The sequence below is a fragment of the Panthera uncia genome, assembly GCF_023721935.1.
Source record: "Panthera uncia isolate 11264 chromosome B3 unlocalized genomic scaffold, Puncia_PCG_1.0 HiC_scaffold_1, whole genome shotgun sequence".
Classification (NCBI taxonomy): Eukaryota; Metazoa; Chordata; class Mammalia; order Carnivora; family Felidae; genus Panthera; species Panthera uncia.
The window spans coordinates 59,049,532-59,067,195 of record NW_026057582.1 but is presented as its reverse complement, the minus strand read 5'-3'; the positions used below and the strand labels follow the sequence as shown (position 1 = coordinate 59,067,195).

Genomic DNA, 17,664 nt, shown 5'->3' with positions numbered 1-17,664 from the left:
CACAAAGCCCAAATTGGGGCTCAGTCCCACGAACCGTGAGATCATGACCTGAGCTGAAATCAAGAGTCAGGTGCTTAATTGACTGAGCCACCCATGCTCCCCCCTAAATAATTTTTTTAAAATTTCTGTACACAAAGGTTCACTGTTTGTGCTCTAAAGTCTAGTGGGTTTTGACAAATGCATCATGTTATATAGCCACATTTCCAGTATCATGCAGAATAGTTTCACCTCCCTAAAAATTCACCTATGCCTGATTAAGTTTTATTTTGAAAAAGTTTGAATAAACAAACAAATATAGAAACCAAACTAACATACAACTGGTGACACTTTATCAAGAATTTGTTTTAACTTTTTATCATACTTGTTTCAGATTTTTTTAAATAAAAGAAATTAAAAAAATAATAAGTCATTTTGCACTTCTTTCTAATTTCATTTCTCTTCCTCCTAACCCAACAGCAGTTACTGTTATAATTGCAGTCTTTCTAGTTCATGATTTTATACTTTATTAGATATATATGTGACACTAAATAATAAATACTATAGTTATGTGTGGTCTAGAGACTTTTATGTAAATGACACTTTCTAAAAGATGCTTATTTTGCTGTCAATACTGTGCTCCTAAGATCCATCTGTGGTTTATAATTTTTGGGCTTGAATGGCCTTATAGTGTTAGTTATGTGAATATGCCATATTTTATTAATTTGTTTTTCTATTAATGGACATTTAGATTGGGTTTTCTTTTTTGCTGTTTCATATGCTGCATGAACATCCCTGTACATGTCTCTTCATGCACATGTGTAAGAATTTTCTTAGAGTATACAGTGGGAAGTATACATTTTTTATTTTACTAGAAATGGCTGGTTTGTCTCCATTGTGGTTCTACTAGTTTCCCCACATCGTTGACATTTGTTGGAATTGCCAACTCTACATTTCTGCTAATCTGGTGGGTGTGAAAAGTTGCCTTTCCAGATGTTCAATGGTTATGGAACCAGTCAACTCACTATCTGGGCAACTAGGAACACATTTGACAGAAGTTTGGGTCTTTACACTAGAGATCATTTGCTGGTTTTTAATAACCTTTCATTTTATTTCCAAAGGTGTCTGCTTATCCAGGATGTACGAAGTTGTTTTGGAATCCAACTTCACCCAAATTCTCTGTTCCAGTATCTGTTATGAAGGAAATTCTATATCCAAAATATGAGGTAACACACTGAATGACTTTTCTCTCTTTTTTTTGGTTGTTTAATAATTAAATTGTATAATTGATTATGACATTAAATTTTACTGGACAGTTGCTATGTAAATTGTCAGACAACTGTTGCCATAATTAAGACTGATTGGATGGTCTTATAGTGTTGTACTTATCCATGTCACTCTAGCCAGTCGATAAGATTATTCTGCTTTTTTTTTAATGTTTATTTATTTTTGAGAGAGAGAGTACAGGCTGGGGAGGGACAGAGAGAGAGGGAGACAGAAGACCTGAAGCTGGTTCTGTGCTGACAGCAGACAGTGCAATGCAGGGCTCAAACTCTCAAACCGTGAGATGACTTGAGCCGAAGTCAGAGGCTTAACTGACTGAGCCACCCAGGAGTCCCTGTTCTGTTTTCTTTTTGAATAAATATTTTATTCGACCAAGTTTCCAAGATATAGAACTACTTGGTTGTTTAAAAGATCTTCATGTCATTTTCATTTACTTTTTAAAGTGTACTTTTAGTTAATTTAATATCACCCAATACAGTTCTGACTCTTCTCTTCTTCCCTTAAAGAGTGTTTGTTTGCTCTCACATTATGTTATACTGATTATTTTAAAAATTAGAAAAGTCAAGAGAAGAAAGCCCAATGCAACTATTATTCTTCTCCCTCAAGACAATTACTACCTGTTTTTTGGTCCATTTTCTTTCATTCTCAAAAATCCTTCATCTTCCTTCTTTTCTTCTACTTTTCTCCCCTTTTCTCCTTTCTTTTTATTTTTTTCTTTTTAAGACAATTCTGTGATTAACATTATTGTGCTTAAATTTTTAATAGTACTTAGGATTATTTTATTTGCATGGTATTTGGGGCAGCTTACTAAAACTCAGATCATGATAAAACAAAAAATTGAAGAAATCATAGGGAGAGCATAAGAAGGGTATATTACCCTTCTTGTGTAATAGAGGTAAAATTAAATAAAAAATTCTGTCTACATATGATGTTGCATGAAATAGAATAATCAGTTTACCACTTAGCTTCCCTGCAACCAAGACAGGGATGGAATCGCATTCATATTGGATCTATTCTGAATGTTAATATTGAAACATCTTTACATGTTTTAGATTACTTGGTTAAGGTGTATTATGCCTAAATATTATGTTGAATTCTGTAAGGCAATACTTTATTTTTAATGTATACTCATGGTGAAATATGTATGGAATGTCTTTTTTTCTTTGTTGCATTCTCCTATCAGGTTTATTCTTGCTTCATGAAGTTAATTGGGTAGGATTTCATTTTTTTTTTTAAATATTCTGAAACTGATGTAGCATAAAATAATCTAGAAAATTTGGAAGAACTCAGTGGAAACATCTGAACCATTTGGGAAAGTAATTGTTTGACAATTAGAATTTTTTTCTTTTCTATAATATTACACTGTATATTAACTAACTGGAATTTAAATAAAAACTTAAAAAAAAAAAGAAAATTCCTATGCTTATTATCTCATTGAAACTACACTGAATATAATATGCTTTCAAGTAACACCTTCCTTAATTAAGATGGAAGTGTTTACAAACATGTATAAAAGAATATTGGAATAAATGTGTGCTTAAGTCATTGAAAACAGAGAAGTTTTTCTCTCCTAATTTTTGGGTTGTTCACTTTTTGTAATTCATTTTAATTTATTTTTTATTTTAATTCCAGTATAGTTAACACACAGGGTTTTATTAGTTTCAAGTGTAAAATATAGTGATTCAACAATTCTGTACATTACCCAGTGCTCATTATGATAAGTGTACTCTTTAATCCCCATCACCTATTTCACCCATCCCCCCACCTACCTCCCCTCTGGTAACCATCAGTTTGTTTTCTATAGCTAAGAGTCTGTTTCTTGGTTTCTCTCTCTCTTTTTCCCTTTGTTTGTTTTATTTCTTAAATTGTACATATGAGTGGAAGAACATGGTATTTGTCTTTCTTTGACTGACTTATTTCACTTAGCATTATGCTCTGTAGCTCCATTCTTGTTGCAAGTGGCGAGATTTTGTTCTTTTTTATGGCTGTGTAATATTCCATTGTATGTATGTGTGTGTGTATATATATATATATATATATATATATATATATATATACACACCACCTCTTCTTTATCCATCCGTCAATGGGCACTTGGGCTTTTTCTGTAAATTGGCTATTGTAGATAATCCTGCACTAAACATAGAGGTTCATATATTTTTCTGAATTAGTGTTTTCATATTCTTAAGTCCAGTAGTGGAATTACTGGATCATATTGTAATTCTGTTTTCAAGTTTTTAAAAGTAATGTCTACACCCACTGGGGGCTCAAACTCACTATGCCAAGATCAAGCATTTTCTGCTATACCAACTGAGCCAGCCAGGCATGCCTCTCTTTTTAGTTTTTTGAGAAACCTCCATACTGTTTTCCATAGTGATTGCACCAGTTTGCATACACTCTAATAGTGCACAAGGGTTCCTTGTTCTTGGGTTGTTCAATGATAAGTATTTTTTCTTGAGTCATTTCGTTCTTACAGAAAGCCATCTGATTGAGATGTATAAATTACATGTGGTGTATGAATATGCTGTCTCTTCAGGGTTAATCTTTATTTCTTTTTTTTTAAATGTTTATTTATTTTGAGAGACACAAGGAGAGAGGGAGCAGAGAGGGGGAAGAGACAGAGAATCCCAAGAAGGCTTCACACCCAGCACAGAGCTCATGGCTGTGAGATCATAACCTGAGCCCAAATCAAGTAGGACGCTTAACCGTTTCTTTCTTTTTTTTTTAATTTTTAAAATGTTTATTTATTTTTGACAGAGAGAGAGAGACAGAGCATGAGCAGGGGAGGGGCAGAGAGAGAAGGAGACACAGAATCGGAAGCAGGCTCCAGGCTCTGAGCTGTCAGCACAGAGCCCAATGTGGGGCTTGAACTCACAGACCGTGAGATCATGACCTGAGCCGAAGTCGGTTGCTCAACCGACTGAGCCACCCAGGCACCCCTATGCTTAACCATTTCTAATGGTTAATCTTTATTTCTAATGTTGCATCACTTTCTTTCCCATTCCTAATCATATTTTTGAGAATTTTTTCTTTCTAAAAAATATTTTTAAAATGAGTTTATTTTATCTTTTCTCATTTGTTTTCAATTACAAATGCTTTAGTCTCTACTTCTCAAATTACTATACTCACACCAGTATCAAATCATACCTTTAATTTTTTTTTTTTTTAGTAAGGTTTATAGTATAGGATCCCCTAGCCGTTAGATTTTTCTGGCCTGTAAGTCAGAAAAATAAGTTTAACCTATCACCTTTGACTGAAAACACTTCCAGATTAATTCAATATTTGCCGCTCTGAATTTTTATATTCAGAAGTATATTCTTCATATACTTCTATTTTTGAAAATTTTTTGGTTGTTGGCTTCCTGCTTTCTATAGAAGGTTGACATTTCTATTTGGGCATTTTTCTAATTTCTTGTGTTGATTTACAATTGAATGAATGTCTTTATCTTTCTTCTTTTTAAGTAATGTAAGTACTTCATGAATTTTCTTCTATGTAAGATTTTGATCTTATTTCATAAATTTTTATTTATAGTGTGTTCATTTATTTTCTAAATAATTTGTATTGCCATTTTCATTATGTTTTTGATACATGATTTATGTGGGAAAGTGTTTTTTAGAACTGTTCTGACTTGGCATTATTTTAATTTTATTCTTTATCCTTATTAACATAATAAAATATATTCTTTAGAATATCAGTGTCTTGGAATTTATTGGTATTTGCTTGGTGGTATCCTACATATCCCAATATTGTCTATTAATTCAATGGTATTCTAAGTTGTGACCATTTTGTGGCAGCACTAAGCAGAGCACAGGCTTTCCAATCCATCTTGGATTTGAATCCCACTCACTTCCTGGATAATCTTTAGTTTCCACAAGTCTCGTTTTTGTTTTTTTGTTTTTTTGGGGTTTTTTTGGGTTTTTTTTTGTATGTAAAGTGGGTGTTCTGAGAATTTAATGAGAGGTTGTAGCATATTGCCTAATGAAAATCAGTGCTCAGTTAACAATAGATATAGCTGTTATATTGTTATATTAGTCCATTCTTCTGTGGCATATTTCTTTTACTTGATTTAAAAAACACTCTTGAGGATTTTTTAGTGCAGTTGTTTTAATCTATTTCTTCATGTGTTACCAGTAGTTCTTATTTACTTTTTGCAACTAGAAGCTGTTTTATCTTTATTATGAAGTTAGCAATGTTTTACCTTTCTTATGAATTCTGTCTCATCAATTTTAAATGGTCTACTTTGGCTTTTTTAATGCTGGAATTCTACTGTAATATGGCCATCCCTGTGTTCTTTTCTGTTTGTATTCAGGAGTATTTTCATTTTAATCCTTGTTTTTTAAAATTTTTTAAATTTTTTGCTTTGTTTCAGACGAACCACGTAAGTAGCACATGGTTAATTCGGTCTTACTGGTATTATTATTGTTGTTATTCTGTGGTTTCTGTCTTTTAAAAATGTTCTATCTTGTTTTTTTTTGTTAAACCACCATTGTTTCCTTTAGCAATATTATTGTTTTTTGCTGTTCTGAGTAACAAGGCCAATTAAAATTATTTAAGAACTTGCACGATAGTGGGTGAATAATTTCGTGCAGAAAAAAGTCAAATGATACAGCTGTGTATGGCAAAAATGTCACTCCCCACCTTGAATGCTGTTCTTTCCTGGATCTCTTCTCTTTGAAGTTAACAATTATAAACTACATTGTGTGTATCCTTTCAAACACATTCATTTTCATTTATGTAATGCAAATATATGCAAATTAATGTTTTTCCGTGTGTGGAATCACATAATCTATATTCTTCATCTTGATTATTTTGCTTAAAACATGCTTCTGTTGATTCTCATTTATTGAGTATTTACTATGAGCCAGACACTGTGCCAGGCACCTCTCCTGTATTATTTCATTTGACTTTCCTATGAACCCAAAGAGAAAGGTACTAATTATGTCTTCATTCAAAAAAATATCCCTCCTTTCCCATTTGTTCCCTTACCCTTTTCCTTACCTCTTTCTGGTGCTGATAGCTACTAACCCAGTTTAGAAGGGCATATTAATTATCCATTGTTGCAGATCAAATTATCCCAAAATGTAGAAGCTTAAAACGACAAACTATTACTATCTCACACAGTTTCTGAGGGTCTGGAATCCACTGTTTCTGGCCTAACTGGAAGGTTCTGGCTCAAGATCTGTCATGTTGTTTGAGTGAGGATCTCAGCTGAGGCTGCATCAAAAAAACAAAAGCAAAAACAAAAACAAAACACAAAAACCAAAAACCAAAACAAAGACAACCCTTTCCCTACAAACCACACTTGCACATATATCTTTGTAAATTTTTCTATTTGGAATTCCCGGTCAAAGTATATGTATAATTTAAATCTTGGAAGATTGATGTGTATATTTGCATTTCCTTAAGTGTAGTCTAAACTTTTAATTTATTTCAGAAGATAATATTTTTTGGGGAAATATGTGATGAGCTAAAACAAGAAAGTTCATAACATAAAGGATACAAAAGATTGCTTTAATGTAAAATATTGGTAAATATTAATTTGCAAAAATAGGCATGGCATCCATGAAAATGTGATGCTTACATCTCCTTCAAGAGAATCCATTGACATAAGCATACATGACCGCCAGCCTCCAGCTGCTGTCCTGTAGATCTATCAGGGCATTTGCACCAAAGCCATTTTTCCTCTGGGCTGCTCCTAGCCAGTGGCTGAACACAAGGGGTTTGCTAGTGTTGACCCCATTCCTGCTTGATGGAGGGTTGTTTTCACAGTAAGTGTTGGCTCCAGAACTTTCCATCTGCCTGGCTCAGAACTGCTCTGTGATCTGAGGCTCTTGCTACTCACTCCTTCCTCTCTCTTCCTCTTTCACAGGTGTCAGACTGCATCATGGTCTGAAGGCTTCTTACTGCTCCCTCTCTCTGTGTCTTCCACTGGTCGTATCTGCTTCTAACTGAACTAACACACCTGGGGGGTAATAGGAATACTATGTAATATTACTGCAATATACTGTAATGAGTACAAACACAAACTCTGTGTTTATAAAGGAGGGGCATGTATTTTTCTGTCTTCGTATTTAGAAAATGTGAATAGAAGGAATTGAGAGTAGGCAGAATTGTTGGAACAGAAGTAAGAATTGTAGCAAGATTGGTTTGTAACCAGGACTGGTTACAACTGGTGATGATGGAGTAACCTGTTAGAAAGGTGGTCCAAAAGCAAATCAGTGCTGGTGGTTGTTCACACCAATGACTAGAAGAAAAAGGATCCAGGAGGACTTTCTGACACAAAAAGATGGCCTAGGATACTTTCCATACGTCGCAACTGGAATCAGACCTTTGTTCAAAGAATCCTTGTTCCTTTGAATGGGAGATGGTATTTAGATACAAAGGTCTGTGTGCCCTACTTTTTAAAGGTGTATTTAACATGTTTATATATATATTATGATTACTGATATTTTTTGTTTTATCCTACCATATACTTTGTGTTTTTTATTGACTCTGCCTTTATTTCTTCTTTTATTCCTTTTCCTAAATTTATCTTTTTGTTGTTAATTTTTTTTTAAAAAGTCAGTGGTCTGGATATAATATATTCTGGTTTTATTTTTACTTTTTCTATTTCAAAAAATTGTGTTTTATCATCCCTATTTTGGAAGTATGTGTACTGTTTCTTATTCTTATGGTGATTTCCCTCGACAGACATCTTTAACTTATCAAAATCTGATGTTGATCAATACCTTTATACTCTTTATACTCTTCCAGGAAAATTCAGTGACTTTAAAACCTTTCAATTCCATTTACCCCCTTTTGACTTAGTATGTTTTTACTTTGATATATTATTAGATATTTATCTTCCAAAACCCTCAAAACATTGTTATTAATATTTTATAAAATATAATTATCTCTCTCTTCTTTTCTTTTTTCTTTTCTTTCTTTTCTTTCCTTTTCTTTCTTTCTTCCTTTCTTTTTTTTTTTTTCTCTCTAGTATCTCAGATCTTTCTGTCTGGCATCATTCTACCTTTTGCCTAAAATATATCCTTTAGAATTTGCTTTAAGGCAAGTGGGAGTTCCATAGTTGGTGAAAATCTTGTTTTTTCTTTGTTTCAAATGTCTTTATATTAGCTCATTCTTGAGAGAGATTATACTTGGGTATGATGTATTTTGCAGATATATTCTTTTAGTACACTAATGATGTTCTACTATTTTCTGGCATCCACTATTGCTGTTGAGAAATGGGTCTTAAATGTGAATTTTTTGAGGATGATCAACTCCTTGCTTCCTCCCAAAGCGGCTACTTTTAAACTTTTCTCTTTTTTTCCCCCTATTTTCAATATGGTGTGTCTAGCGGCAGATTTCTTTTTATTTATGCTTTGGAATCTCTGGGATTTTTGAATGCATACTTTGATGTCTTTCATCAACTATGGAGAATTTTTAGTTATGACTTCTTCAAATGTTGCCTCTGTCCATTCTTTCTTTCATTTTCTGGGATTTTAATCATACGTATTAGCTTCTTTTTTTTTTTTTTTTTTTTTTTTTTTATTCATACGTTTTAGTTTTTTTTTTTTTTTTTTTTTTCTCTTGATGCTGGATTCCAGGTAATTTCCCTTCTGGTCTATCTTATAGTTCAAGTTCATAAATTCTTTCTTCAGTTGTGTCTAAGATACTGTTAAACTTGTTTACTGTATTTTTTTTTTAACATTTATTTATTTTTGAGACAGAGAGAGACAGAGCATGAGTGGGGGAGGGGCAGAGAGAGAGGGAGACACAGAATCGGAAGCAGGCTCCAGGCTCTGAGCCATCAGCCCAGAGCCCGACGCGGGGCTCGAACTCAGACCGTGAGATCATGACCTGAGCCGAAGTCGGACGCTCAACTGACCGAGCCACCCAGGCGCCCCTGTTTACTGTATTTTTAAATTTGGTTTTGTGTTTTTCTTTTTAGAATATTTTTTTTCCCAAATCTGTTATGTTCTAGTGTTTTATTTCTTTGTGTACCTATCTTTAAATGTTTATTATTGCATTTAAAACGTTATTTTTAGGAAACATTTGAGACTAACAATGGCATTTCTTTTCTCCAGAGAAACTTCTTGTCAGAAGTTAGCCCTCAGAAATAGTTTTAGTCTAAAGTTGAGGCTTGAATTTCTTTGACCACCCTTGTGATGGAACTGAGGCTGAAAGTCTACACAAAGGTTACTTACTACCATTCTTTTTTAAAAAAGAGGTTTAAAACTTTTATTTTATTTTCTTTTATTTTAGTAGGCTCCATGCCCAATGTGAGGTTTGAACTCAGGACCCTGCGATCAAGAGTCACATTCTCTACTGACTGAGCCCGCCGGGCACCCATGCTTCTTTTCACTTTAAATCTGAGCATGTAGCATCTCCTGTAGCCTTGGATACTTGTATATTTTGTATATGTACAATATTATACAGTGTATTACATTTGTGTATAAATAAATAAATAATCTATAAATAAATCAAGTTCCAACACTTAGGTAAGTTCTGGGCTTCAATTTCTATCACCCTTGCCCCAAGAATTCGTCAATCTGTAACTCAGACTTGCAGCTGCTTTGGCAAGTATCATAACAAAAGCATCTTGAATACTGGGCTTACTTTTCCAGGTTCTTGCCTTTTCTTAGATTTTGGCCCAGTATCTGTTCATCATCATGTTAGCTTTTTGATGCTTTGAAGATTGTGTTTTTCATACTACAAGTAGCTTTCTTAGTTTTCCTCAGCAGAATTACCTAGCCTGCCATAATTAGAAGCAGAGTCATAATTGACTTTTCAGATAGCAAAACTGTTTCCATTTCTATCTGCATCCCAGCTATTATTGGATGCATACAAGTTTTAGCAATACCTCTGGAGTAGAGCAAAACCTCTGGAGTTACATCAGGTATCATATAAGCAATATTTGCTCTCTCAAGACACATTGGTTTGGCCAATATCTTGTCAGCTTCCAATATATGAACCATGTTCTCTTTTTAAAAAGCAACCATTTATTATTAGTAAGTTTTGCTGTTTTGATATCTGTAAAATACAGTATTATGGTTTTTGTCTTTTGTTATTGTTAAAAGAATTTTCTTAAATATATAATAGCTGCTATTCCATCATATTTTGTGTAAGCATATGACAAAATAGTTCCAATAGTTCCAATAGTTCCTTGTATATCACGTAGTTTGTCTTTGAAGAGTAATGGTGACCCCAGGTAGCCTTCTGCTATGTTTAGTAATTCTCTTAGCTTATACTGTGCTATAGCTGTGTTATAAAAATACACTAGAAATAAATAAAAATCAATGCTGGTAATTCCTAAATTACCCATAGCCTTCTCCATATCTGTTCCATTCTCAGTGATAATTTCCTGGTACTCTTAAAAGCTTAATTTCCTATTGAATACATATCGTTTGATTTTGAAATGTTAGTTGTTTGAGACCTAAAAATTTCAGCAAAGTAGCAGTATGATTTAACTCATCATGACTACACCAGGCTGTCAAACTTAGATCTTCTAGTTGTTTCTATATATCCAAATCACTGATTATAATATAGAAGAATAACACACTTAATAATAATTTACCCTTACAACAATAAGTATACATATATAACTTAGTTGGTGGAAAGAGTTTGAATTGTAAAGCATTTAAGGAGCTTTCCATTCCAATAAAAATTTAGAATGCTTACTTATATCTGACAGAGAATAGTGATATATTGACAGTAAATCCAAATAATATGTCTTATTCACAATTCTGATATTGGCATATTAAATAGATTCAATGCTAACCTATGGGATCACAGTATCATTGATTGCTCCTGAGATTAGTACTGCCAGAAGTAAAGTAAAAGAATCTATTTGGCCAATGGCCAACACAGAAGCCAAATTGTGGGTTTTGGCCAAATATTATGGCTATAGCTGGACTTCTAATATGTCTGTGGTAAACGTTTTCTGTACTTCTACCTTTTCCATACATTTGGTAATAATATTGTATTATGACATAACAGTAATCAAAGGCTTTTTAAAGTACTCCACTATATAACTTAAAACTGTTATCTTTTTATAACAGAGTGTTCAAGCAAGCAAAATTTTAATTGAGAAATTTTCATCTGAAAGCAAGGAGAGTGTCGCTTTAAATCGGCATAGCAGAAGTTCTAGGGTATGTGTGATTTTTATTTTAAATTGTGGGTTGGTTTCTTTATCTGCCTACAGCTCAGATATGATTTCTAGTAGTTCTGGAAATTATTTGCTGGTGCTTCCTTAGTCTGGGAAATGCCTCAGAACATTCATTACTGGTGTCTTTGCTGAGGACACACTTTCTTTTTCAAATGTGTTGTCTTTGTGACACTCAGAAGATGTTATTTACTGATCAATAGCAGAATGTCTGCTATGAATTTTCTTAAAACTTTGAAAATTTCCAGTCTTACACTCATTTATCACTTCTTGCCTAGGTCTTAAATGATTAAAGAAACATGTTTGTGAATGTTTTGACCAAATGGGGGCATTGGTTATGGCCATGAAACAGTAAAACTGAATTCTCTAAATTGTGATTAGACTCATGCTTATGGCTTTGTTATCACTGTAGTGTATACAAGTAAACTAATTAAATAATATACATAATTGGATAGAAAAGAGACAATGATTGAGAGAAACTAAGAGAAGAAGAAAGGTATAAACTATACATACCTGGTTTAATAAATGTCCTGCACTTTATGGGGGACAAACAAGAAACAGTTTTATTTTTCTTTCATTAGTGCCTTCAGCCCTCTGCTCCCCTTGATGATATCTTGGGATGCTGAATGGCACATAGTGGAAAGTCTTGGTGCCTTGGGACAAATCAAATCCTATTCTGGTCAGTTAACTAGGTTAAAGATATGTCTATGACTCCTCCTTTATCCCCCATACAGTTAGGTAATACTTTTTTTTTTTTTTTTTGGAGGGGATAATGTTAATATAGATCACTTTTTTGCTATTTTCCTTATAGCACTTACTAAATATTTGTCCATATGTATGTGTGATCATTTTATTCCTCACCAGCCTGGGGTCATAGCACTCTTCTTCACTCTTTTATCCATATCACTTAGAGCAGTGACCATCACATAAAGAATAATTGAACCAGTGAACATCACCTTCTAGTTTGGAGTGCCACGTGCACTTTCTAGACTATTTTAGTAGCATTATGTACACCTGCCTGTCAGCTATTCCCAGTTTTAGTAGCTGCTGCTTCATCCTCCTACTGCCTTCTACTTTATTCTTTCTTTTTTTAGTTTTTACATGTGTATTTATTTTTGAGAGGGAGATATACAGAGCATGAGCAGGGGAGGGGCAGAGAGAAAGGGAGACACAGAATCTGTAGCAGGCTGTCAGCACAGAGCCCAACAGCGGGACTTGAACCAATGAACCGTGAGATCATGACCCAAGCTAAAGATGGACACTTGACCGACTGAGCCACCCAGGTGCTCCACCTGCTATATTCTTAAAACAAGTAGGATTATGTCACTCGTGTCTCAAACTGAGTAACTCCACCTAACAAATAAAGTCAGAGTGCTTCGTTAAGGCTCATAACCTGGCCTCAACCAGACTTTCTAGCTTACCTCCCATTATGTTTCTGCTTTTATGTGGTCTGCATGCACCCAGTACTCTGCCTGCACCAGAGTCCTTGGTGACTCCCCCATGCCCCTGTGCTTGTTTAGGCTGTTCCCTTGGCCTGGGATATTCTCAACTCCAGCTCAGTCTATGGGAATGTTGCCACCTCTCACAGGCCAGCCCTGCACTACCTCTTCCCGCCAGTGTATCCAGGTCCCGTCCCCTTCAGAACTGACTCTGCCTATCTTGTGTTCTCTTTACACCAGATTCATTCATACCATCTGAAGTCAGGGCCACAGCTGCTTTGGATTACAGTTTTCTTTTCTTTCTGTTTCTACCATTACATTGGTTGAGGATATGGAGCATGTCATTTTTTTTTGTACTTTCTACACTATCTAGTATAGTAGTATTTCCCAACTCTTACAGTATAATAGCTCTCAAAGGAAGTGATGATATTTGTATGCTCCTGTGGAGTAAAAGGTTGAGGTTGCTCATGATAAGAGGTGACTGTTCCGGGGACAGTAGCTGCTTCAGGTCCTACTAGTGCAGCCTCAGTGCCGAGGGGATCAATGGCTCAGCATATTTACGGCACATTTATACACACTTGTGCCCCTTGCACCGACCAGAAAGCTTTGGTAAGTATTTGTTGTATTGTTGAATTTAAAAAAATAAGAGTTTCCATTATTTATACACTTTTCTAAATTAACTGATGGATTTTCAGTTCTGTTCCTCTCTGTGAAATCAGTGACTTCAAAAAAGTCAGTCAGAATGTGTATTTTAATTAGCATTTCTGCATTTAATTAATTTACCTAAGCATTTATAGTCAATTGTCATATGATATTGTACTTTACCAAATAGTATCTATAGTCAATGCATATTTGTCATTTGGTTATTTCAGTTTCTTTTCCTAAAAAAATCTGCATCATTTGAAAGTATCCAAAAATGTTTCAGCACACCATTTCCTCAATTAAAGGTATGATCATTTTTGGTTTTTATTATTCAAAAGAAATGCTTATATTTCTAGTAATAATCACTATTGATGCTTTTTTTTTTGTTTGCTTTCCTGAAATAGTATAGTGAGTTGATTCATTCAGAATTGATTAAAAGTTTGGATTTGAGTGCGTATTTGGTAGCCCCTGTAAAATTGTGGTTGGTGGTGCCAATTTAAGGTTTTCAACAGCTTTTGGAAGTATCTCATGTTCATAATTTGACTTTACTTGATATATTATAAGTTAAGCCATTATAATATTGACCTACATTTGCACTGGGCTCACAGTTTTAAAGCATTTTCATGAACACTAGTCCAGTCTGGTCTCAAGCTTCACAATATCCCAAGAGAAGGAAGGTGAGACAGATATTATCCTTATTTTATGTGTGAAAAAAAACAAAGGTCAGAAAGTGATAAATGGCAGAGCTAGAAGTTAAACCCACACCGCCTCTTACTAAATGCAATGTACTTTCCTCTGCACGAAGAATGCACAGGCCTTTTGGAGTGGCTGGGTTTTTGGTTTTTTTTTTTTTGTTTTTTTTAGTTCATTTATTTATTTTGAGAGAGAGAGAAAGCACAATTGGGGGAGGGCAGAGAGAGAGGGAGAGCGAGAATCCCAAGTAGGCTCCATGCTGTCCATGCAGAACCCACGGCGGAGCTTGATCTCACAACCTGGGGGATCATGACCTGAGCTAAAACCAAGAATTGGATGTTTACCTGACTCAGCCACCCCGGTGCCCCTGGAGTGGCTGGAGCTTACCCTCAGTGGCATTGACATCTAGCTTCAGCTTCTGTTTTTCTGTCTGAAATCTTAGAAATCTTTCTTGACCCTCCATGTTACTTGCTTGTAACTTGCTTTTAACTTGCATAACATTAGCCTGCTTCCTATGTCATTTCTGACATTCTCTTTTCTTACTGACCTTTTGATTCCTCTGTTTTATATCTCTGTACAATCACACTATCCTTAGGATTTCTTTATTGGCATATAATTGACATATAACATTATATTAGTTTCAAGTATATAGCATTGTAATTCAATAACAGTATGTATTACAAAATGATCACCACATCAAGTCTAGTTAACACAGTGATACATTTTTTACATGTGATGAGAACTTTTAAGATCTACTCTTAGCAACTTAAACATTTTTTAATGTTTATTTATTATTTTGAGAAAGAGAGAGGGAGACAGAGTGCAAGCAGGGGATGGGCAGAGAGAGAGGGAGACACAGAATCCAAAGCAGGCTCCAGGCTCTAAGCTGTCTGCATAGAGCCCAATGCAGGGCTTGAATCCGCAAACTGTGAGATCATGACCTGAGCTGAAGTCAGATGCTCAACTGACTGAGCCACCCAGGTGCTCCCAATTTTTTTTAAAAAAATTTTCAGCTTGTAAATATACAATACAGTATTTTAACCACAGTGACTATGCTGTATTACATCCCCAGTACTTATTTATTTTATAATGGAATTTTGTACCCTTTGACCATCATCACCCATTTCATCCATCACCCAATCCTTGCCTCTGGCAACCAGCAATCTCTTTTCTGTACCTATGAGTTGTTGTTGTTTTTAAGATTCCATGTATAAGTGAGATTATATAGTATTTGTCTTTCTCTGTCTGACTTATTTATTTAGTTTACTTGGCATAATGCCCTCAAGGTCCATCCGTGTTGTTGCAAATAGCAGAATTTCCCTTTTTTTTTTTAAAGTTTATTTATTTATTTTGAGAGGGGGAGGGGGAGGGACAGAGAGAGAGCGAGAGAAAGAATCCCAAGCAGGCTCCACATTGTCAGCACAGAGCCCAATGTGGGGCACGATCCCACAAACCATAAGATCATGAGCTGAACTGAAATCAAGAGTTGGACACAACTGACTGAGCCACCCAAGCATCCTGAAGTTCCTTTTTTAATGGCTGAATAATATCCCATTATATATATGCAAATATATATACATCACATTTTCTTATCCATTATTCCATTGATGGGCCCCTAGGTTGTTTCTACATCTTGGCTATTGTTACTAATGCTGCAAGGAATAAGGGAGTGAAGATAGCTCTTCAAGGTCCTAATTTCATTTCCTTTGGATATATGCCCAGAAGTGGGATTGGATCATATGGTAGTTCTATTTTTAATTTTTTGAGCAACCTCCATACTGTTTCCCTAGTGGCTGCACAAATTTACATTCTTATCAATAGTGGGCAAGGGTTCCCTTTTCCCTATAGCTTTACCAACACTCGATATCTCCTGTCTTTTTTATAATAGCCATTCTACCTCTTTATTTTTTGTGTATCTATCATAGGTTTTGGGTTTGCAGTTACCATGGGGTTCATATGTAACATCCAAAGTACATAGTAGTCTATATAAATTTGATGGTCATTTAAGTTCAAACACATTAAAAAAAAAAAAGAAAAAGAAAAAACATTGCTTTCTTTTTCTTTTCCCCTTCACTTGTCCCTTTTTACTCCCTCCTCCACATTTTATACATATGTTGTCATAGTTTACATCTTTTTATTAATAATTTTCTTATGTCTAACTGTGGCCATTTGTTTTCCACTTAAATCCCTTTAACATTTCTTGTAAGGATGGTTTAGTGGTCACAAACTCCTTTATCTTTTGTTTGTCTAGGAAAATCTTTATCTTTTCTTTAAATCTGAATGATAACTTTGTCAGTATAGAGTATTCTTGGTTGTAGGTTTTTACTTTCAGCACTTTGAATATATTATGCTACTCCCTTCAGACCTGCAAAGTTTCTGCTGAATAATCACCTGAAAGCCTTATAGGTTTTTTTCTTACAGGTAAACTTTTTGTTTCTTCTTGCTGCTTTTATCTTCTCTTTATCTTTAACCTTTGACATTTTATTATTTAGAAAAAATTTTTTAATGTTTATTTATTTTTGAGAGAAAGAGAACAGCAGAAGAGGGGCAGAGAGTGAGGGAGACACAGAACCTGAAGAAGGCTCTAAGCTCTTAGCTGTCAGCACAGAGCCTCACTGGGGTTTGAACTCTTGAACCGTGAGATCATGACCTGAGCCAAAGTCAGATGCTTAACTGACTGAGCCACCCAGGCACCCCTAACCTTTGACATTTTAATTATTATGTGCTGTGGTATGGACTTCCTTGGGTTCATCTTGTTTGGAACTCTGTGCTTCTTGGAGTTGGAAGTCTATTTCTTTCCCTAGGTTGGGGGACTTTTCAGTTATTATTTCTTCAAATAAGTTTTCTATGTTTTTCTCCTTCTCTTTTTCTTCTGGGACCACTATAATGCAAATGTTTGCCCACTTGAGGTTATCCAAGGGATCCCTTAATCTATCCTCATTTAAAAAAATTATTTTCTCATTTTACTGTTCAGCTTGTGTGCTTTTTATTACCCTGCCTTCCAGGTCACTGTGACGTTCTTCGACATCCTCTCATCTACTGTTGATTCCCTCTAGTATGTTTTTTATTTCTGTTCTTGTAGTCTTCAGTCCTGATTGGTTATTTTTTTTTATATATATTTTCTATCTCTTTATTGAATGTTTCACTGAGTTCTTCACTCTTTGGTACATCCCCGTGAGTACTTTATGATTATTAATTTAAATTCTTTATCAGGCATATTGCTTATCTCTTTTTCATTTAGATATTTTTCTGAGTTTTTTTCTTGTTCTTTCTTCTGGAGCATATTTCTGTTTCCCCATTTTCTTGACTTTCTGGATTTGTTTCTAGGTGGAACAGCTACTCCTCCTAAACTTGAAGGAATGGTCACTCTTGTATATGGTGTCCCCTGTGCAGACTGTGTGCTTGGCGACTTTTGCTGTCTGGTTGGAGCTGTGGCTGTAAATGCCAGTTGCTCTTTTAAACCGTGGCTTTTTACAGAGAGAAGAA

At 34.8% G+C, this 17,664-nt stretch overlaps 1 protein-coding gene across 1 annotated transcript in view; it reads left to right on the top strand.

Annotated features, from left to right (window-relative positions):
• Positions 1–17,664, top strand: part of TTC6 (tetratricopeptide repeat domain 6) — a 205,674-nt gene that overhangs the window by 115,341 nt on the left and 72,669 nt on the right. Inside the window, exons 8-10 of the mRNA XM_049611599.1 lie at positions 1,098–1,202; positions 11,301–11,390; positions 13,716–13,790. Coding sequence (XP_049467556.1) covers positions 1,098–1,202; positions 11,301–11,390; positions 13,716–13,790 — 270 coding nt within the window. The remainder of the gene's footprint in view (positions 1–1,097; positions 1,203–11,300; positions 11,391–13,715; positions 13,791–17,664) is intronic.